We start from the raw sequence: 22135 nt of genomic DNA on the forward strand, positions 1-22135 counted from the left end.
AATATTTCACCGGCTAGAAGAGAGAATGTATGTTATAATAGATACCATACATAATATAATATAGAATCATAGCTTTGACTCTCTCCACTGTCATCTCCCCAACTATAATATACACAGGTGTACAATGAAGTACTAAATCTAATCTAACACAAAAACCTCCACTTATGGGGGTCCTGGCACCAAACATTTCAAATAGGGGTCTGCAGCCTAAAGCCTACAATAATCAAGTTAATTGACTTGAAAATGTTTGAGAGAACCACTGCTGTCTATTCAGCAGAACCACTGCTGAATAGACTTGGCTTTGACTGGCCTTCACCCAGACACATTTATATAAAAGGTGATGATAATAATAATAGTCCCATCTTGTGATTGTCTTATCTAGTGTTGTGATAGGGGCGGGGTTTAGGTATGGGAGGGGGCAGACGGTGATTGGACAACGCTGATCCCCCCTCCCTCCCCTCGCTTTACGTCAGTGTTGCCATGTCCGCCTATTATACGCGACCTTGGGCTTGTTCTTCTGTAAAGTTGCTTGTATAAATTATTGGTAGTTCCGGTTTTTTGGGCTTGTCTCTAAAGTATAGTTGCCTATTTGGGCTTGTTAACTAATGTTGTTTAAACCAGTGGTTCTCAAACATTTTCATGTCAAGGGCCCCCAAATTAACATGTTTGTACTTGTAGACCCAACCTTCTGAAAATATGTTGTGCCAGTGAGTCTGAGCCCCATACAAGATTGTGTGGATTTGAAAATATTCCTACATTTTCAAGATTTTTCTTTGAAAATAGCAGATCTACAAGCTCACAACACATTCCATATGCGAGCTTGTAGGCTATTTTCAAACAGTCACTTATTTTGGGCCTGTTTTCACGCTTGTTTCTTTCACAAATCTGGCAACACTGCTCGCTTTCACGTATACGTAGTTTCCGTTGTGGCCGCACGCGCCGCCGCGCAGGCCCAGTGGTGACCTCACGCTGATATTTTATTTACTCCCGAAAATCCAAGATGGCTCCTGTGAATGTCTGAATGTCTGAGGTCCCATCATAGCAACATTCTGAGGATGCAAGCAGCCACGGAAAAAACAACTTTTCCCCGACCGTCACACCGCCCGGAATTTGACTCGTGTGGTGCGGAAGCGGCCCTGACATCCATCTAGAAGCCCTAAAGTAGCCTAGAAACACCCTATAAACCCACAACATTTAGGAGTAGTTTTCAGCCGAAAGTAACAGCAGCTTGTGTCGCTGTCCGTCCGGAGCGGAGCAGAGGCAGGCAGAGAGCTCAGCTCATCCAAATGGCCGAACCGAGAAAAGTACAGTTTGTCACCCTCTCGGCCTTCGCCGCTGGATCGGCCACGGAGTCTAGGAAACAACGCCGGCTGGAGGAGGACGACGAGGAGGACGAGGAGGAGGCCGAGGACGACGTCAACTTTGATGAAGAAGACAGCGGCGAGGAGGAGGTCGACGACGACGGAGCGGCGACAGCAGCAGCAGCGACCGCCGGGGCAGGAGGAGTAGTTGTTGGAAATAATGGTCGCCTCGACCTAAGGGACAACAAGGCTGAGGGGAAGAAGATCACGATGCGGTTGAACCTCTCTCTGTGCGAGCCCAGTGATCACGCGTCGGCCGAGTTTAATTATGGAGAACTCATCAAAAACATCCAGGTAAAAGGACCTCTGTCTTTTAGGGCTTATAGGCCAAGGGATCGGGGAGGCAAAGAGTTAATTTTATGATAATATCCACCAGGTAGGACGTCTCTTTTAGGGCTTATTATAGGCCAGGGATCTGCGAGTCTAGAGTTCATTTCAACGAGGTAGGACCTCTCTTTAGGGCTTATAGGCCAGGGATCTGGGAAGTCTACAGTTAATTTTATAATAAAATCCAGGTAGGACCTCTCTTTTAGGGCTTTTAGGCCAGGGATCCGGGAGTCTAGAGTTCATTTTGACGCACGGGGAAGTGTGTGAAGGACTTGTCATCGCTTTAGGGGGGGGAAGTGCACCTTGTCCTTCCATGAACTAGCGTGGTGGTGTCCATTCATGGACTTCAACACAAAAGACAACCAGTTTGACCACCATTCATCCACCCAGCCCGTCCGTCCACTCTCTCTCTTCCTCTTTCTCTATCTCTATCTCTCTGTCCGATCAGCAGAGACTGTTATTTGCAACTTCAGCTGTGGCACAAACATTGTACGTTAGTAGTAGTTACTGGGGTCTTCAACGTTTTTCAGCCCAAGGACCCCTTAGTTGACAGAGAGATGAAGGACCCCCCCCCCCCACTACATATTGTGTTAGAGATTAAACTTCTAAATAGATTTCATAGATAGATTCATAGACTTGTTGGACAGCACTGTCATCAGTGTATGTTGGATTCATGCTAATGTTTGTTTATTTTCAGACAGTTAACCACGTAAACCGTCAATACTTCGTAAACTTGACCTTTCACTCTGTACTTAGTCTTCTTTCCCCCCCCTCTACACCAAACCTCTTTGCCAAAAAATAGCCGATCTACAAGCTCACAAGCTTTTATATCTGCTATTTTTGGCTAAAGTTCTCCAAAGAATAGGGATGCTATAGGGTTCAAGTGGTTAATGTGAAAATATATATCCATCACACAAAGATTTGGTGCCCCCCCCCCCCTGCAGTATCTCTGAGGACCCCCCTAGGGGTCCCGGACCCCCTGTTGAAGACCCATGCGTTAGTTAGTTGTTAGACAGGACCTCTCCCTCCTCTGCACATGACACGGTCATGCTTATCTGGTCCTGCTACCTGTCCTACACACTTATAGACTTGCCCAGCAACAGCCTAGTCATACAGCCATTACACAGCTCTTGAAAATGCCACATGCAGTTTGGCCCTCTGGCTGCGGGTGATAGATTAGACTCAGAGAGCATTGCTGATGGAAGTAAAGTACCAGGATGTAGGAGCCAAGGCAAATGTCACTGCTGTGCTGCTATCTGATCATGACAGTGTTTTGTTTGCACGGTTCAGTTATAGATGATACAGATTTAGCAGTTATTGTGTCTGTTTGCACAGTGGACATTTTTAATTTGGCAAAACTGGGACGTTTCCCCCGGCATTTTATGCATTTGAGTTATCATTATGTACGTATATATTTAGATGCAGAGGAATGCGTGCCCCACATGTTGAATCATTGTATGTTTAATTTCAACCATTATTGGCACTTTGTTTGTAAAGGGTCTATGACTTTCAAAAGTTTTCAACAATGACATTAAGTGGTATTCATTAATGTTCTTATCTTTATTACAGAAAAGGAATAACCCTCCAATTCAGAAGTATCCTCCAATTCAGAATCCTCCAGTTCAGAATCCAGGCCTAAATTCCAGTGACCCCTTCAATGATGACGAGAGAGAGCGACTGCAGCTTGAGGCCTTGGCAAAAAAGTTTGAAGACAAATATGTAAGTTGTTTATTTATTCGTGAACTTTACAATCTGTGATCTGTTTGTTATACAACCAACCACAAAGTGACCAAATCTATTATGTTGATGTCATTGTACTTGCATGCTTTATGTGTTTTATTTTTGTTAGATTTGTTAACCAATTATGTTGTGGGTAAAATATTTTGTCGCTTTTATGTGTTGATATTCATATGTTCTTCTTTTATGGTTTATTTATTTATTATAATTGTATTTAATTATTTATATTTTTAATCCGATGTCCTTATTAAGACTGAAAACATTTTCCCATTTAGGAGAATTTCGCCTATAGGCGAAATTCTCCGAAATTCGAAAATGTTTTCAGTGTTCACTTTGGAAACGGTCCATTATGTTGGGGCCGCAATCAATAAAGTGATTGTATTTTTTCCTTCTGTTCCATTGTATTTATTATATCTTTAAAGTCATGTCTTATTCTTATGAATGGAAATCTATTTTCTATTCTCCAATGATTGCTTACCTTGTCATCTAAATGGAATGTCTTCACAAGTTTCATGTGTTAAAATATTTGTGTTCTGTGTTTTGACCTTTTCATTTCCGTAGAGCAACACAGCAGCAGGGAAGAAGAAGAAAGACAGAATGCAAGACCTGATTGATATAGGCTTTGGTTATGATGAGACGGACCCATTTATTGACAATTCAGAAGCTGTGAGTATCTCCTACTCCATCAACATCGATGCCATTTTCCTTCATGTCCAAATTATAATGTACTTTTTGACAGCTAAAACCTAAAACTTTTGCATAGTCTTTGTTCTTTGTAAGTTGAGATCATCCTGTGTTTGTTGCTTATTTCTGTGATTGGATTGTTTAAGACAGACATGGTACCGTCAGCTACAGCGGAAATGAAACTCCATGTGCATGTTTGCACCTGAACTGAATGTGCCAGTCTGAAATCATGACTCATAAATTTGTCTTCCTCATATCTACCCTGGGATGTGTTATTTGTTTCAAATATTTTTTATTGTGAAGCACAGGGTAGGATTATACATTTCTGTTTATATACATGGATTGGGATGTGTTATTGTTTGTTCATTTGACAGTATTCACGGTTTAAGACTTTGTAGTGGCTGCAATTCACTTCTTTTGTATGGATTTTTTTATCAGCTGCAGTTTGTTTCTGAATACCCACAAACTGGTTGTCTGTCTGTCCCCAATGGCTCCAAAATTAGTTTAGCTTTAATGGTGTGTTTGTTTGCCTAAGATATTTCTGCCCCCCCATTGTCATAAATTCTTTTGTGTGTTTTCCTGTCTACTAAAGCATGTTGCTTTTTGAAATGCGGATTACAGGTTTCTTTTTTGTTTTGGGACACACATCTTTCATTTTCAGTGAACACAATTGTCTCAAAACATTTTTGGTTAGCTTTGGTTAATCTTATTTTTGATGTGGGAAATGGCATTATAAAACATTTGATGGGAAGTAACCAGGATATATTGCCATGCTTGTCGCCACTGATGGTGGAATGACTTTTGAAGACATTTTTAAATGTAGGGGTTGTCTTCAGTTCTATTGCTTAAGGATTTCTTATTTTGTTGACCTCTAATATTGACTACATTTTTGCATAAAACATAAGTGCTTACATGTTCTGTCTTATATGGACTTGTTCTTTCAGTACGATGAGCTGGTGCCTGCCTCTCTGACCACTAAGTTAGGAGGATTCTACATCAATACAGGCACACTGCAGTTCAGACCAGCCTCTGACACTGAGGGAGAAGAGGGGGCCAAGGTGAGACTAATAACACTAACACCAACACTAAGTTAAGAAAATGAATGTGTTTCTGCCATCGTGGAAAAGCTGTGAAAGTCATTGAATTTGAAAATTGGGGTTTCCAACCACAGAAAGGTTATTATACTGTTATAAAAGGTTAAAAGGTTTTGGAAGTATTATGGATTTTTTTCCCCCTTCATTTTTCTTTTCAGCGATGTTCAAGTAATTATACCCACATCACAAATGTACTTATTGCCAAGTCATAGTTGTAGCTGTTCAAAAGAAGGCATGGGATCATTAAGTCGGCTAATGTTACTCTAGAAAAAAAAGGCAGCTTTTCAAATAGATGGCAATAAATTTGGTCTATGAAATTGTATTGCATTTCCCACAAGTCAGGCAAACATAATGAAATAAGGTTGGCAGAAATATGTTGGAACTCTACCCATGAAAACACACACACACACACACACACACACACACACACACACACACACACACACACACACACACACACACACACACACACACACACACACACACACACACACACACACAGGTTTGGTGGGCTTAGCCCACTGTATGAACAGCCACATGGCCAAAATGTAATTTGTGTTGGTTAGAGCAGATAGTTAATGGTCTAAAGATGGCTGACGGGGCTGAAGCATCATGCCAAGAGAAATCTCTCAGAGAAATGCTGGCCTACACACAAAGTGCTCCCTAGCCTTTTCTGTAAGGCACATACCCCACTGTGACGTTTTGTTGTGCTACTTGCTGGAGTTCACAAAGACTGTTTGTGTTCTTATTTCAGATTGTCATTGATGATGACGATGACGATGATGAGAAGGTGATTAAAAGGAGGAAGAAGAAAGAAGTGAACAGTTTGGAAGAGAAGAAACCCAGGAAGATTAGAGTACCTAAACAAGGGTGAGGACTTGGATAGAATGCCTCTTATAATGGAGTGTATTCTGACTTGCCTTTTGTGTTCTGTCAGTTAAAAGGTTTGATCATTTTTTGGGCGGTATGCATTCTTTTGTTTGAATATATCAGAGGGCCTCTGATGGAGTTTTCAAGGCAGATACCGATTCAGATATTTTAATTGGAGCACAGAAAGGCAGACAAGCCAGTATCGACTGATTTTTTTTCTGTTCTCTTAAAGATTATGATATCCATAATGAATATAGCGAACATACGTATTCCACTGTATGCGCACATGCCTTTCATTCTAGGCCGGTATTTTTGTTTCCTCCATTTTATTTAATTTAATTTTCTTATTACACCAGACAAGTAGCATCTTTATCTATTTGAAACAAACAAAAGCTTCACAAATCGGAAAACATTTGTGAGGGCGAACTAAAAACAGATCTGCCATAATGGCCGTTACAAAATGCTAATATAAGATGCCAATTACTTAATTACCCAAGAAAAGCTGTAGATAGTTCATTACAAATGCTTGAAATTGCTCAAGATTTCTCTAGAAAAATTGTTCTGTTCCTGGAACAGGAAAGCTAATCTTTTTGGGAAAAACGATCGTCTTGCAGGACATACTAGATGCCTTATTTGATGACACATTTCTCCACCTTTCACACAGTAATAATGCTCTACTATGTACGTCTTTGCGATACTATGCTCTTATCTGTGCCCTCACATACATGAATCATGAAGTAACTCTGCCGACTGCGACGTACTCTATGGCCTTATTTTGGGAATGTCTTTCTAGACGATTATTTCTGAATTGTTTTGGAAAACAGCAGATCCACTGTTCAAGCTCACAACGCGTTGCGAAGCAATGTGTTAGTGAGCTGGTAAGATACTCTTTTCAAAATTGGGCTTAAATGGTCTTAAGAAAGACCTGCAGTTCAACCTGTCAGTGATTGTTTCTTTGTTTGCAGCATGGACTCCTGCATCTGTTCCTATGTCAGCTGAAAAAGTTGTAGTAGTCTGTAGTCTTGAAAAGATTGGGTGCACACTCAAATTTGCCACAGGGAGGGAGGGAGTAATGCACAACTGTGTTGTCGCTTTCAGTTTTTTTTTTCTCCAAACACTACTGGCAACAGTAGGGTTGCATGTTATTTATTGTTGTCAACCGAGGTGTCCAGATACTATCAAAGTGCTCCCGGGCCATGTCTTGTGTTGAGCGAAATGTAATTATTTACCCCTTTCTTCAACAGAGGATTGCCCCTCAACCTCCACCGGCCGGAGAAGAAGAAGAGGAAGAAGTTGATGAAGGACTCGCTGTGCCTGGCGGCCATGCTCCGTCGCTTCACGCGGGAGAAGGAGGAGATGAGGAAGAGGAACCCCAACGCGTTGCAGACCGGCCTGCCCAACAACCCCCACTCGGTCGCTTCGACCAACCTGCTGCTGGCTTCCAACTCCTCTCATCTCCTCCTCGGCAATGTGGCCAACAGCGACAACGTCTCCCTGGCCGACCTCACCTCAGACCCCGCCATGGTGTCGCTGCTGGGCTCGGCCAGCGAGAAGGAACTGCAGGACCTCCTTGGCGACCTGGACTTCAGCTTGCTGGACTCTGCCCCGCAGCATGTTATGGCGACGGCCAGGGAGAACGGCCTTCTGGGAGTTGGAGTCCCAGCAAACAAAGCAGCAGGTGGTGGCCAGGCACGGGGCCTGGGGGCCTCCAGTGGTCATTTCTCTCCACCTCCACTGCCTGATGGAGTGCCTGCTCCTCTTATCAAACGCATTGAGGACCTACGCACGGTGAGTCGACCGTTTGTGAAATCATGTGGTCCTGTATTATTTTATTAGTCATTTGGCTGCGTTTAAATAGGAATACTGTACAGGTGGAAAATTGATCCAGTCATAAAATGTTTTCCTCAATCCTGAGGCACAAGAGAAACATGCCTTCCAAGTTTGAAACTTCAGTCTTTCAGTTTCTTTACTCAGTGCAACTGTCAGAGTTGAACCGATTCCATGGATTCCACTTTAAGTCAGGGGTTCCCAGACCTTTCTACGCAAAGACCCCCAAATAGCCATGATCTCTGGCTACGTCCCCCCTATTGTAATAATCACACCCTGTGTGAAGATAGCGGCCATGTGTCACGTGAAGCTTGACCAATCACTTTGTTGACGGGTCTGACCAATCAGAACGTTGACGGGTCTGACCAATCAGAACGTTGACGGTGAACACGGACAAAGTCATGTATAGAGCAGGATCCGCTCTATACCTAAGTGTGAAGTGGGCGGTGTGGTCATCACAGTGGTCATCACAGTGATGGAAGCTCACTAAGTGCATAGTCCTATTTATAGGTTATTCATTTCATCATAATTTCATCATGTCTCGCTAGCCAATCACAGTGCTGAATAGAGTCAGCGGGTCAATGGGGTGTACAATGGGTGGCCAGGGGCCCATTGTGGGTGGAAGGGGTGTACAATGGGTGGCCAATCACAGTGCAGGGTTGGGGGGGGTACAATGGGTGGCCAATCACAGTGCAGCATTTGTCAATGTCCCAACCTCACATAAAGGGGCGGCTACACCGCCCAAAAATATATAGAAATAGCTTGATCTACAAGCTCACAATGCATACCAATCTATTTTCCTCTCCATTCCAATTGGCCCCTTGCCACCACATGGCAGCCCCCATTTTGAAGACCTGTGCTTTAGGTTGGTTTAAAAATGCGAAAGTAGTTCAAATGTAAGGCATGAAGCAAACGAGGATAAGCAACTGAGACGAAAAGGAATACATTTGGAAAGACAGAGTGGTAGAAAAGGCTGTATGCCTGACTTTCAGTATGATATATTTAATGTGGGTCTGTATGTGATTTGTCTTATCGCTGTCTTGCGGAGGGGTGGGGTGGGGGGTAGGTCTTGGTGCCCCCGTGAGATGAAGTATATGGCTATGTGCGTGTGTGTGTGTGTATATGCAACTGTATGGGTGGGCGTATGGAGTGTTTGCTGACTCAGCTTGTTCTCCCACAGGCCTCACGTCAGTTTGATCAAGAGGGCAGGAAGAAATTCTTCACCCTGGACATGAATAACATCTTACTGGAGTGAGTGTGACAGCCTTTAAAGCACTATTAGTTGTCTACTCTTTCTCTCTCCTTTTCTCTCTTCTCACTCTCTCTTTCACCTGCTCTTTTGCCTCTCTCTGTTGTTGTTGCGTGAGCCGGTTTAGTTTTACTTGGTTTAACCCTTTAAGGCCTGAGGTTCCGATTCTACAAAATGTCTTCTAAAACAGTTTTTTGAAAAAACGTATGTTACTATGTTAGTGGTTTTCAAACTTTCATGTCAAGGACCCCCAAAATGTATATGTATTTGGCCGCGGACCCCCATCAAAATATTTTGTTCCAGGGACCCCCAGAAGCAAAGATTTGAGTTAAAAATGTTCGCTTTAAAAATATATATTATATTCAGAAGATTTGCACACATTTTCACGATTTTTCAAAAATAGCAGATCTACAAGCTCGTAGCACGGCACTCGGTGCCGCGCTATGAGCTTGTATATCTGCTATTTTTGAATAGCCCAAAGTGTAAAATAATGCTTTTTAGCTCAAATCAAAAAATGACACAGTTCCAGGTCTTAATGGGTTAATCAGTTATATTTATTATTGATTATCCCTCTGTGACCCCATCTATCCCTTCATACTTATCCCTTTCTCATTGTCGTTGTCCCTATCTCTCTCTGTCACCAGTATTGAGCTGCAGGTGCAGGAACAACCGCAGGAGGTTCGTTCTGGCATCTACTCCCACCTGGAGGCCTTTGTGCCCTGCAACAAGGAGGCCCTCCTCAAACGCCTCAAGAAGTTGAGCATTAACATCCAGGTGAGTCCTGCTCATCTGAGGGAAAATGAAATATGCCCTCGTTGTGGAGTTGAGTTTTTTTTAACAGGGTTGACCGTACGCCATTACTCTTTCTCGAGAGGGCATTTAATGGAGCAAACTAAATTTAAAAAGGTCAAGGGAAGAGCGTGCAGCAGTAAGTGCCAGTCTCATGACGCTTTCTCATTCCCAATTGTATGTCGGTGTTGGAGTCGGGATGATTGCTGGTTGCATGACTTCCTTCTGTATGACCCCAAAACGAAGCCTTCTACTGATATAAAAATGTTCACCTGCTGTAACTATTTGAATCCACACAAACTCTCCGCTCCAATACTAGTGTATCAGTGTCTAAATGTACATTTTACATAGTAGGTATTTCTCTCGCTCATTCTCTCTCTCACCCACTGTCTTTCTACCTGTGTTTCAGGATGACCGTCTGCGGACGCCGCTGTTGAAGCTGAAGTTGGCAGTGTGCAGCGTGATGCCGGAGCAGATCCAACGCTACAACATGGACTGCATTGCCAAGGCTGCCAAGTAGGAAACTCCCTCCTTTTTGTTTTTTTGCGCATAAATAGCACAATCTTTTGTCACAGTTACGTCCTTCATTAGCTCTCCTTCTGTCTCTTGTCTGGCCTTTGCCTCACATGGGGATGTAAAGGTATACTGTTTTAAAGTACTTCCATGGTTCTTTACTCAGGGAGGCTGCTAAACGCAATCTTCAACAGCGGAATGGTTGTATTAACCGTCGTGGTTTGGTGAAAACGGTGAAAAGTTGGGAGTAATTTAGTAGAGCTGCTTGGTGCAAAAAGCTCACAAAGCCAGGAGCATGTTTATGTTCTCTGTGCAGTAAAATAAAATCGGCAAAAACGTGCTTTTCCGCAATGACAGAAGCCAGTCACAAGACTGCACTTGCACCCTACATACAGTTTCCTTGGTGCAACAGCCTGTATCTAGCACAACGGGAACATTACGTTTATAATGATAGTACTGAAATATAATTTGTAATATTGTCTAATAGTTTGTGAAACAGAGTGCCAATGGGGGGCTTCTGTCACGCTGTTTCACAAATTGGGACTTATCCTGACATAAATTGTCAGCCATGAGATTATTCATGTTTTAGCTTTAATCACTGCATACTGTGAAATGTCATAGCCGTTACATCCCTAGCCTCACATCATCATCATCTCAATTTCACTACTGATTATTACCAATAGAATGCTCTGTGTATGATGATGCATTTGGATGGTTATTAATTGTTTATCTGTGTGTGTGTGTGTGTGTGTGTGTGTTCATCTTGCAGGCAGCAGTCAGAGGAAGGTGAGAAGAACGGATCAGAGGAAGAGGATGAGGAGAAACCAGGGAAGAGGGTGATGGGCCCACGGAAGAAGTTTGTCTGGGATGACAAACTCAGGTAATTACCACGAGGTGCTGCAGCCGATCAGCAGGCTCAGGCATGTGCCGTTTGCTCATAGCGTCACGTTTGAAATTTATGACCTTTTCTGAAAGATTTGCACTTTCGAAAACCTGTAGGGGAAAGAAAATTATATTTTGTGTCCATTGATTGGCTGGAGAATTGCGGCTTGCAGAACATCTAAATGTCATCAGCAACTATGTCATAGACCAGAATTTGTGTTGTTTAACTTTCATATAGCAGCATCACAGACAACATGTACACTGGTGTCGCACTCTGAAAAATAGCCAATCTACAAGCTCATAATGCGATATGCTGTGATCCTGTAGATCTGCTACGCGACACCACCCTATGACGGAGTATAAATTAAGCATAAATAGTGCGACGGTCACATTCATTGTGGCATGGAAATTTTCCATTGGAATTGTAAGGAGAAACAGAAAGAACAAAGACGAGCATCGAAAGTGATTTATTTGGATCCATTTCAAGTGAAAGTTTCCTGTTTTTCAAGCTATAACAATTTGTGTGGTATCATGTTATTTTGTGTGTGTAGGAGTCTTCTGTGCAGCTTGGTGCGAGTGAAACTGAGCTGCTATGAACTGGAGAACCAGTGCTCTCTCACTGTGGAGGAATACCTCAAGGCCTTCATGGAGAATGAAGTCAAACCACTGTGGCCCAAGGGCTGGATGCAGGCCAGGTGTGTGTGTATTCTGCATGCTATGTACAAAAAAATGTTTTCGAAGATGGCTGATCTACAAGCTGATCTATAACAGGTCACGATGAAACATGTGGTGTGTAGATTGGCCATTTTCCCAGTGCAATATTTTATAGCATTATATGTCTCGCAATAAGATAATGAATGTAGTGAATAATGAATGTAGCTCTTTGAGTTTTTGACCACACCCCTGCATTGGGTGGGGTTTTACAAATGACTTTTGTCCTGCAACATTGACTTTAATACAGACAGACTCCTTTCCTGCTGCCAGATAATAATCATATAGGGGGCACAACATTCTTTATCAAAAGCTTTATCAACCTTTACAAATACGCGTCTGACATTGTGTCGGCCACATATAGAACACATTATGTGTGTTCTATAAAATAATTGCATCCATGCAGTGCCAGTTTTTCAGTTTAATGAGTGATCTCTCTGCCTCACTTTTATCTTTTTCCCAGTCTGTACTGTCTTAGTGCTGCCTGCAGTGAGATGTGCGGGGTGAGATGAAACCCACACAAATTACTCATACTTGGTGATCGGGCCCTGATAATGCCCCACTACCACCGATGGCACCGGACACACTGCACAAAATACGACTAAAACCCTTGGGGTGTAGAGGCCTTTAAACTACAAAATACAGCCTTTTGCTATGTCAAAGCTATATTACATTAATATTACACATTTGGCCAGGCTTTCATGAAATATAGTTCAGAAATTATACAAACTTAAAGAAAATAATCGTTAGTAGTTTGTAAAAACCCAACGTCAGACATTATGGTAATAAGTACGCATTTCTTCCATTTATGTTTTTGAACCCGAAATCAAGAACTGACTGTGATCCATGATCTCTTATCATTCTGTGCCCCCCCTCTCTTCTCAGGATTCTGTTGAAGGAGAGTCGTGTGGTACACGGTCACCTCACTGGAAACCTGTAAGTGTTCACCCTCCTACATGAACCCAAGCTATTTGATAAGGTCTAATGAGTCAGAAAGAATAATACATGGGCACTTAAGGAGAGACGTTTCGACTTGCGTCTTCCTCAAGAGTCGAACCAAAACGCAAGTCGAAACGTCAGTCACCCCTGCAAAATAATAAATACGTGCAGACCAGTCGAGTGCTCCAGTGTTTTATTTGGGTATTCTCTCCTGAAGTGCCCGGGTATTATTCTGTCTGATCTGTTGAGCACCAAGCCCTTCTACCTGTAACTGGCTGAAGCGCGTCAGACTTCTCTTTGTACCTGTAACGTCTAATAAGTATTTTAGTTGCTTCTTTATGAAGAGAGTGATGAAAAATATGGTATCTAAAAAGCAAAGCAACAAATAGTTAATCTATAGTTTAGGTAGCTAAACACCCAGCTGATATTTCTCCACACAGAGTCAAGAGGAGAATGGTGCCAGGGCCCAAGGCTAAAGCCAAGGTGAGTAATAACTTAGTTGGTTCCTCATTCAGTGTTACACAGGCAGTTGTTTGATGCAATATAGATGGATAATGTAGCAAACTATAGAAGTCCATGTACATTTTGTCACGATAGCCTATTTTTGACAAATATTATGACATGCCCAGAACAGGGACACTCGGGTGTAAGCGGTTAATAATATAATAGTATAATATAACAGTTATTAGTTAGTTAATAGTTTGTTAGACTTGTCTTTTCATTTCATATGCTCTGACATCTTTATTGACATTGAATATACTGTATATGTACAGGTACATAAATATACAGGCCCAACATTATCAAAAGGATAATGCTGGGTTTGTGCCTTGCATCCATGGCTTAACGCGTGTTGCCTCCCGTTCCCTAGGACGGCCTGTGGATCCAGAGACCCCTTCTCTCCATGGCTACCACCACAGCCATGGGCACCTCCATGCCACACTTGCCTGCCGGCCAACGGCCCTCGTCCTCACCCTCGGAGCCCATCTGTCTGTCGGACTCTCTAGACGAGGACCTGACCGCTCCCTCGCTGGACTCCATCTCCCACGCCTTGGCCCTGTTCGGCGGCTCCTCCAAGGGCATGGGCCACTCGGACAGCCCCCTGTCCCCCCCGCCCCTCCAGATGCCCACCTCGTCCCCTCCCTCCGTCACCCCCCACTACTCCTCAACCACACAGCTGTCTGCCTCAGTCACTTCCTCAGCGCAACATTCCCTCTCCAAGACAGAAACTGTTCCCCTGGCGGGTATGCCGACTACCACTCCACCTTCTGCTATTTCTACCTCTTCCTCCTCCTCCTCCTCCACCACTCCTTCGACCTCGGCCTCCATGGCTCGCCTGCAGATGGCAGGCTCGTCGTCATCGCTGGCCTCCAGGGCCTTGGACGTCACCTACGGCCTGATCAAGGGCTCCTCCGCCGCCAGCCAGAATCAGAGACACGTTACCATGGTGACGCCCACTCACCGGCCGGGCTCTGCGATGGGAGGGAGCAGCAACAAGCTCCATCCGCTGCCCTCCCCGTCGCCTCCCAAACAGCGGCCGCCTCCCACGTCTTCCCCTCTCCTGCCCCCCCACCAGAAAGGCTTCGGCAGCTCTCCGGGGGTGGTGGCGAGCAACCCCCACGGACTGGCCAAGAATAGTGCCAAAGCCAGTAGCGTCAGCAGCAACGGCGGTGCCATGAGCTGCAGCATCCCCACCTCCTCCTCCTCCTCTCGCTCCAACTCCAACAACTCCCACCAGTGCTTGCGGACGTTCTCCCCGGTGGTGGCCTTCTCCACCTCCCACTCCCCACAGGGTAAATCTCACCCTCTGCCCGGTCAGCAGCAGACCCAGCACCACCTCCACCAGGCCAACTTCATCACGCCCATGCAGGCCACCCTCACCAAGTCCTCCCACAGCAGCAACGCCTCGCCAATCATTAAGCTCACCCCTCGGCCTCCCGCCCCCACCCCGCCTCCCTCGTCCTCTTCCTCCTCGCCCTCCCCGTCCTCCTCGCCCTCGAATTCGCTCTCCCACCAGTACTCCGCGAAGTCCCCCGGCTTCCGGCCCCCCTTCAGCGGGGGGCAGGGGAAGCAGAGCCAAGGTAACTACGGCTTTGCGGGAGGCCAGAAAGCTCAGTCGGTCGCTGGCAGCAGTAGCGTTAATAACGGCAGTAACTCCAGCAATCATGGGAACATGGGAGTCGTCGTGTCCTGCTCCAGTCGCCAAGAGCTCACCCCCTCCCCTTCCTCTTTGGTCTCGGCCAATCACGGTCAGAGGCAGAGGTCTGCGGGCGGGGCAGGCCAGGGGTCCAAGGCGGGAGGCGGACGCGTGTCGTCCGGTGCCCTGTCCACACCCTCTGCAACCTCACACCTCGCACAGGTGAGATGGCGTGGAATAAACAAGGCGTGTTGTAGTGGTGGACAATGTGACGTTTAGCAGTGTATGTTGCTTTACCTCTTTTGTCTCTTTTCCACTACAAGAACTGAGTGAATTGAAATGTGCCGTGAAACATATTTTACAGGTTCTAGATTTGTTTCCATACCCCATGGCTCTGTTTCAGATAACCAAATTTGGGCCCTGCTCAGAGGGGGGGGGGGGGGGGGGGGGTACTAAACCCTGAGTTATGGGAACCCAGAAGAGAGACGATATACAAGCTTGTAGATGGGCTAGATTTTATGACGTACATCCCCCTTCAAGGGGTAGTTCTGGTTATAATGCAAACGTAGATAAAAAATCATTCTGGTTATTGAAGGTCATGGATTGTTAGCCTTTGTAGTCGAAAAGAGCCATTTGTCTGCCTTAGTCACCCCTCTGTTCCTCTATTGCTTCTCTCCTGTTCTTTTTCCTCCCTCGATTTTCACCTCTATTCCTCTCTCCCCTCTGGTGTTGCGACTCCCCGCTCACCTCAACTTTCCTACCTCTCCACTTTGCTGCCTTTTTTCCCTCCTGCTTATGATTAGCTTTTTTCCTCCCCGCTGTAAATACTCACTCATATTGCTTGTCTCTATCTAACAGCAGATTTATACTTGATTGCGTGCCAGTGTTGTGGACAAAAATTGCTGATCCACATGCTAACAAGCTTGTAGATCGGCAGTTTTTTGGTCAGGACACCAATTCTATTTTAACAAAGAAATATCACTTACCCTACCGTAACACTCATTTGAACAAAAAAATATCACTTACACCCCCCTTTAAGCATAACTCCTCCATTCTTCTTCCTCCAGGTATCGTCAGCAGGCAGTGCCCTCCTGGGAAGCTCCGCTGCTCTGCCACTGAGCTTTGGGATGTTGGGCGGTCTGGTGCCAGTCACACTGCCCTTCCAGTTCCCCTCGCTGCTTAACTTCACCGCTCCCGGAGCACCGGGGGCGGGCTCCATGGGCACAGTCGCCAGTGCCAACTCAGGATACTCCCTATCGCCGAATGAGCTAATGGGTGGGTAGAAGAAGAGCTTAACAGGGAACAGTCATGCTAAGCTCAAGCTCTTATCATATCAAAGCTTCGTCTGTGTAAAAAGCCAGATTAAAACTTGCTTCACAGCAACTGCTTGTATAACTAATAGATTAGCTGAAAACAGTAGTTTTTTTTTTATTTGTGTGGGCTACGACACACTATGATACATTGCTTTCACCTGGTTGTTACACAGACAATTCCCCTCTTGCGACAAGGAGGGAAATCAGTTTATTGTCCAGGTATGTTCACATATGAGGAATTTGACTTTCACAAGACAAATCTATACAGCAGATGAGAGGGGAAAAAAGGTATACTACATTGTACATTTTAGATATTGCACAGACAGGAGCAGTGGAGGAAGTGTTTTTCTTTGATCCGTTTCCTGGCTTGTTTCACAGACGAGGCTTTGATATTACAGGCTGATTTTTCTTTTCAAAGCTCAGATATCAAGCAGTGCTTTTATGCTGAAGCAAAATGGACTGCGTGACTGTTCCTCTTTTATAGCCCAATGTTTTCTTTAGTTTAGTTTTTTTCAGGCTTGTTGCCTCACTGAAATGTCGCTGTCGGGTGGACACCTCATATGTCCAAAACCGTAAAAAAATATATGTACAATTGTGAAATAGTCGATCTACACGCTCACAACCCGCTGCGATGCGTTGTGAGTGTGTAGATCTGCTATTTTCACTACTTTTGTGCAACACTTTTGTGCACACAACATTAGGGCATTAATTTATGAAATGCCCTAATTTATTTATGAAATGGCCAAATCAGACATACTGAACCAGATGAACATAAAAAACAGACATAAACCTTTCCTTTAGTGCCATCCTCAGGCCAAAATGTTGCACACATGATATCTGATAACGTAATAGGCAGATTGAACCCTGTTATTTAGATTTGTATTTGTTTCCTTTTATTTCACTTCAAAGCTTTTGCTGTTTACAATTATGTACCAGTGCCACATACACTCATTGTCATTTTCTTCTTTTTTTTTTGCTCTAGCCTAGCGGCTGCTAACGGCGAACATTTTTAGACTCTTAGTCTCGTTTTTTCTATTGCCTCTGCATATTCACCAAGTGGGTGTATGTTTGTCTGTGTCGTGTATCTGTGTTACACACCGTTACCGAAATATAAGCGCACACTACCTTCCTCTGTGCGTCTCTGGATTTCTCACTGTGACCATCTTGTCTCTTTTCCTATTTCCTTTGTTCTCTCGTGTCTTTTGTGCCCATCTTGGTTACCTCTCTCCCTGTAATCACCACCACCTTCACTCTTATCCTTTCATTTCTCATGTCGACTGTCATTATACCGCCTCTTTATTTTTCTTCTCGCCCCCTCCTCATCTGTCCATTCCTCCCTCCATCTCTCCTCAGATCTATATAAGAGTCTCCAGTCAGGGGCGCAGGCTGCCCTACCTCCTCACTTGCAGCTTGCTTTCTCAGGTAATCCGCACTCCTCCTCCTCCTCCTCTTTAGAAGTTCCCACCCCACTCCTCCTTCCTCCCCTCTCCATCTGTCCTGTCACCATTTCCTACAGTATGTGAAGTTGACCTGTTGAACAACCATGCTGTCTTTTTGTTCCCTATTATCTGCTTGCTTTTTTTTGGTGCTTGGCATGCCTGTGGTTCCTTCTCTGTGCCATAGCACAATGGAAGAATGTTTTTTATGTTTTTACAAAGCTTTCTCTGAGAGAAGGGGGAGAGGTCTGTTATGTTACAGGAGGCTGCTTATAGCAGTGGTTCTCAGGGGTCCTTGAGGGGGTTCCAGGGGGTCCCCTGCAAATTTTGTTAATGCAGCATCACAATCATTTTAAACACTATCCATATTTATTACGTTGGTTATTCAAAAATAGCAGAAATACAAGCTTGTGGAGCTTGTACATCTGCTGTTATTGATTTGTTTAAAAAACATTTTCAGGTGGGTGTCCGTGGCCAAATGTATATCAATTATTAGGAGGTCCGTAGTACAAAAGTTTGAGAGCTACTACTGGCTTATAGGATATTTGAGTCTCAGGGGTTTTCATGTAACAATGGATCATTTCTGTTTTTCACATGATATGGGGATGGTTACACAATGTTTTTCACATGATAATGGGATGGTTACACATGATATGTGGACGGTTACACAAGTGAAACATAAACACTCCTAATGCATGCTGTGGGAAGTTTTACTATGTTTGTTAATTCTCGCTCATTTTGGCTTAAATGAACAGTTCCAAATTATATCTTATGCTTCATTAATACGAAATTGGCATCAGCAGTTGCTGAGTTTGATTGTTTTGTTGCCTGAGATTGGGGAATGCTATCCTTGCATCCCACGTTTAACCAGGTTAAGTTCACTACTAAACACACTCAGACATAACATACCACACAGACATAACCCATTAAGACCTGAGGACCCAATTCTACAAATGTCAGTGGTTCTCAAACTATTTAATGTCAAGGACCCCGAAAATGATATGTATTTGGCTGCGGACACCACATCTCAAAATATTTTGTTCCAGGGACCCCCAAGAACAAAGATTTTTCAAAAATAGCAGATCTACAAGCTCATAGTACTTCGTGCCGCGCTATGAGCTTGTATATATGCTATGTTTGAATAGCCGAAGTATAAAACCATAGTTAAAATGAACAAATGCCAATCTGCACTTACATCTCTCTTTCACATTAGCGTGGCAAACTGTGTTTAATGTCTGTGTCCTCTCCTCCAATCAGATGCGAACCAAAGCCAGGGTGGAGACATGAAGCGAAAGTCCCACTGACCAATAAGGGCAGAAGATGCCGAGACCTGATAGGTGACATCGCCGCTTCCTCGAGACACCACCCACCAATAGGAATCTTCACTTTGATGGACTAACATGATGATTATGTAATACAGGACCTAAAAATGGACATAAGGATAAATAAAACAGGAGAAACAGAAAATGAAAAAAATAATCAATGTACCCTCACTATGACGGAAGATGAATTAATTTAAATGTATTTTCTAATTACCGGGTATTAGAATAAGACTTTGGGGTGAATGACGAAACATTTATTTTTGTTCAGCTTATTTTTTATTTTATTTTTTATTTTATGTCAACATGTTTACATACGACCGACCTTGATCACTGTGGAATGAGTGCAAGCTAGATGGCGGTACAAGACAGTAGTCGTACGCTACTTAATATGATTTTGTATTTAAGCATATGTGGAATAGTGGAACTCTTTTGTTCTCTTAGTACAAAACAAGAAAAGAAAACAAGATTTAAAGAAATGAATTTCTTATTTTTTTCCTGTCCTTTGTCTCTGATGTGGGAATTGTCGTGTCCATAGAATTTTATTGTTGGAGTTCACCTCTGCTCCCACAAATGACTGTTAAGTAGTAGCTTATATTAATATTGATAAATTATTTGTAATTTTACACGGGGACAAAAAAAAGTATGTGAGAGTGAAAGAGCAGGTATTGATTTGAATGTGTGTGGGTGTGTATATAGATAATATACTGTATTTTCCAGGTTACTTTGTACCAGTGGATGAGAAAGCATACCCACTTCTCAGTGTGTGTGTGTGTGTGTGTGTGTGTGTGTGTGTTGGGCGGGCTTGTGTGTGTCCCCTCTCTTGCTCTGCGTGTCTTTGGTGCTGTATCACACTGGACTTTTTCTGGGGGGATGAAAAAGAAAAACTTGAATTGCAAAGTACAGCTCCTCTTCTGGTTAGGGGAGTAAGTTACAAGAGAGGGGAGAAATGTGAGATTGTAGCCTACTTGAATTTTTTTTTTGTGAATTCAGATTCTTTTATTTACTTTTCTCTGCTTATTATCAACTCAACAGACTCAAAACTCAATATAACACAACGCCTTAGTTTGTATTAAAAAAAAAAGTTTGAAAAGATCTATGCAGGACTGTAAAACGCTCAATGCAAAAGTGCAAGTTGTCGCTTGGCTTTGAACCTCTCCTCAACTGTCAGTGCATTTCTGGGAGTTGTGAATGTTTGTGTATGTATGTATGTATGTCAAATGGGACTCCTTTTCTTAGAAATACCTTCCCCTTTGCGCTAAATACCTCTGTTAACAATACCGTTTTTACCTTCTTATAACCTTCTGCTTTTCCTAGTAAATTGTCCTCAACCAGTTCTCTTATCCTCCTCCATATGTTGTGGACTGACCAACTGCACCAAGAATGGCGCCAAAGATTGTTACGTAGCTAATGTAGGTGGGGTGGTGTTGGTCGGTGTGTGTGTGTGTGTGTGTTTAAACGGATGTTTCTCCAAATCTAATCCATGAGTGTTTATGTCTGTGTGGTCTTTCAGAGTGTCATCGTGAAGAAAACCTATTTTGTCCTGAGACTGGAGCAGTTAATTGTGCTTTTCTGGGGGGAAGGGAATACAAATTACATTTCACAATAACTGGTTACTTAATTTGGTCTTTTGTAGATTATTTTTGTGTGTCCGTAAATAAAAAACAGAGGTGGTTTTCAGTATGATTTCACTTTGTTTTTCTTATTCTGGTAATATGTCAGGCACTATCCCCTAAATCAACTATTTTCCATATAAAACGTCTCGGTATTCAAATTTTTAAGAAATACTACATTCTGAATTAATTATATAAAAAAAAACTCAATCTGAAATATAACGGGGTGGAGACACAAGCGTTTTTCTTTTATCTGGTAAATCCAAGCCATTATATTTTCACAAGTTGCTTATTTATTTTGTTCTGTTTTCATCTGGAATGCTTTTCAATAGATAAAAATAAACAATGGTACTCAAATATTTACTTAAGTGTTGGCATCAAAATATTCTTAACCCTCCTGCACTGTTCGGGTCAAATCTGACCGATTTATAACTTTCCTGAATCATAAATATTGTATTTTTCATCTGGGGCCTATTACAAAAGGAGAATTAAATAAGCCTGGATTTAAGTCAAATCCAGGTTTGACAAAGTCTGGTCCGTACAGCCTGGTTTATTCCGTTCCATAAACGCCAAGCCAGGCTGAAAAGGATTGACTTTGTCGAGCTAGACCTTGTCAAGCCTAACCTCGGTCCCAGCCTCACTCATCTACGAAGAGAAGCCGGGATGGTAAAGTCAGGCTTCACGTATTCCTATAACTACCGAAACGAAAGTTAAATCCAAAAAAATCACTAAGTGTGGAGGCCAAAATCGCCCCCCCAAAAACCTGTTAGGAGTACGTTTCAGGCAATTTAGAGTTGATCGGTAGTACTTTGTAGTGGAGTCATTTTTTTTTTCACCATTGTGTCACTACCGAACCTAATGTTAAATCCGAAAAAATCACTAAGTGTGGGGGCCAAAATCGTCCCCCCAAAAACCTGTTAGGAGTACGTTTCAGGCAATTTAGAGTTGTAATTTGATTTCCAGGATTTGAGTCTTGAGTCCCAAGTCTCAAGACCCAAAAGAGTCTTGAGTCGAACCAATTACTCCCGCGGAGACATCAAATTTCTCTTTTGGGCCTTGAGTCCCAAGACTCAAGGCCCAAAAGAGAAATTTAATGTCTCTGCCCCATTCATACTTTAAAATGTTCATCTTACTGTGGACATGTTTGCCTGAAAAGGAATCTTTGAAATGTTTAATAGTTTTAGAATTGTACCCCTTTAAAAGTTCAGAGATTTATAATGGAGGTCGATGGACGAACACTTTCACCTAGAAACTCCATTCATAGTTCAAAACATCCACCTTACTGTGGACATGCATGCTTGAGATTTTTTTCTTTGAAATCATTTGTAGTTTGGGAG

At 43.3% G+C, this 22135-nt stretch overlaps 1 protein-coding gene across 2 annotated transcripts; it reads left to right on the forward strand.

Annotated features, from left to right (window-relative positions):
* Window positions 1-994: 994 nt before the first annotated feature.
* Window positions 995-21161, forward strand: LOC311061986 (uncharacterized protein). 2 transcript variants are annotated; one of them, XM_084080731.1, is made up of 17 exons: window positions 995-1655; window positions 3258-3414; window positions 3997-4091; window positions 5054-5167; window positions 5958-6073; window positions 7318-7861; window positions 9081-9151; window positions 9794-9923; window positions 10348-10454; window positions 11221-11331; window positions 11885-12028; window positions 12930-12980; window positions 13424-13466; window positions 13852-15339; window positions 16185-16392; window positions 17784-17852; window positions 19124-21161. In XM_084080731.1, the coding sequence occupies exons 1-17, from the start codon at window positions 1287-1289 to the stop codon at window positions 19168-19170; spliced, it is 3864 nt and encodes a 1287-aa protein (XP_083936857.1). In that variant the 5' UTR covers window positions 995-1286; the 3' UTR covers window positions 19171-21161. The 2 variants fall into 2 exon arrangements, with proteins under 2 accessions (XP_083936857.1, XP_083936856.1); XM_084080730.1 differs by having other exon boundaries at window positions 3258-3407; window positions 3987-4091.
* The last annotated feature ends 974 nt before the right edge of the window (window positions 21162-22135 follow it).

Source organism: Gymnoscopelus microlampas, assembly GCF_963454915.1.
Source record: "Gymnoscopelus microlampas genome assembly, chromosome: 2".
NCBI classification, from domain to species: Eukaryota; Metazoa; Chordata; class Actinopteri; order Myctophiformes; family Myctophidae; genus Gymnoscopelus; species Gymnoscopelus microlampas.

Coding starts and splice junctions, on each gene's coding strand:
- LOC311061986 (XM_084080730.1), top strand. CDS start 1,287: ATGGCCGAACCGAGAAAAGTACAGTTTGTCACCCTCTCGGCCTTCGCC. Junction 12,981..13,423: donor GGTCACCTCACTGGAAACCT/GTAAGTGTTCAC, acceptor TTCTCCACACAG/AGTCAAGAGGAGAATGGTGC. Junction 13,467..13,851: donor GGCCCAAGGCTAAAGCCAAG/GTGAGTAATAAC, acceptor CCCGTTCCCTAG/GACGGCCTGTGGATCCAGAG.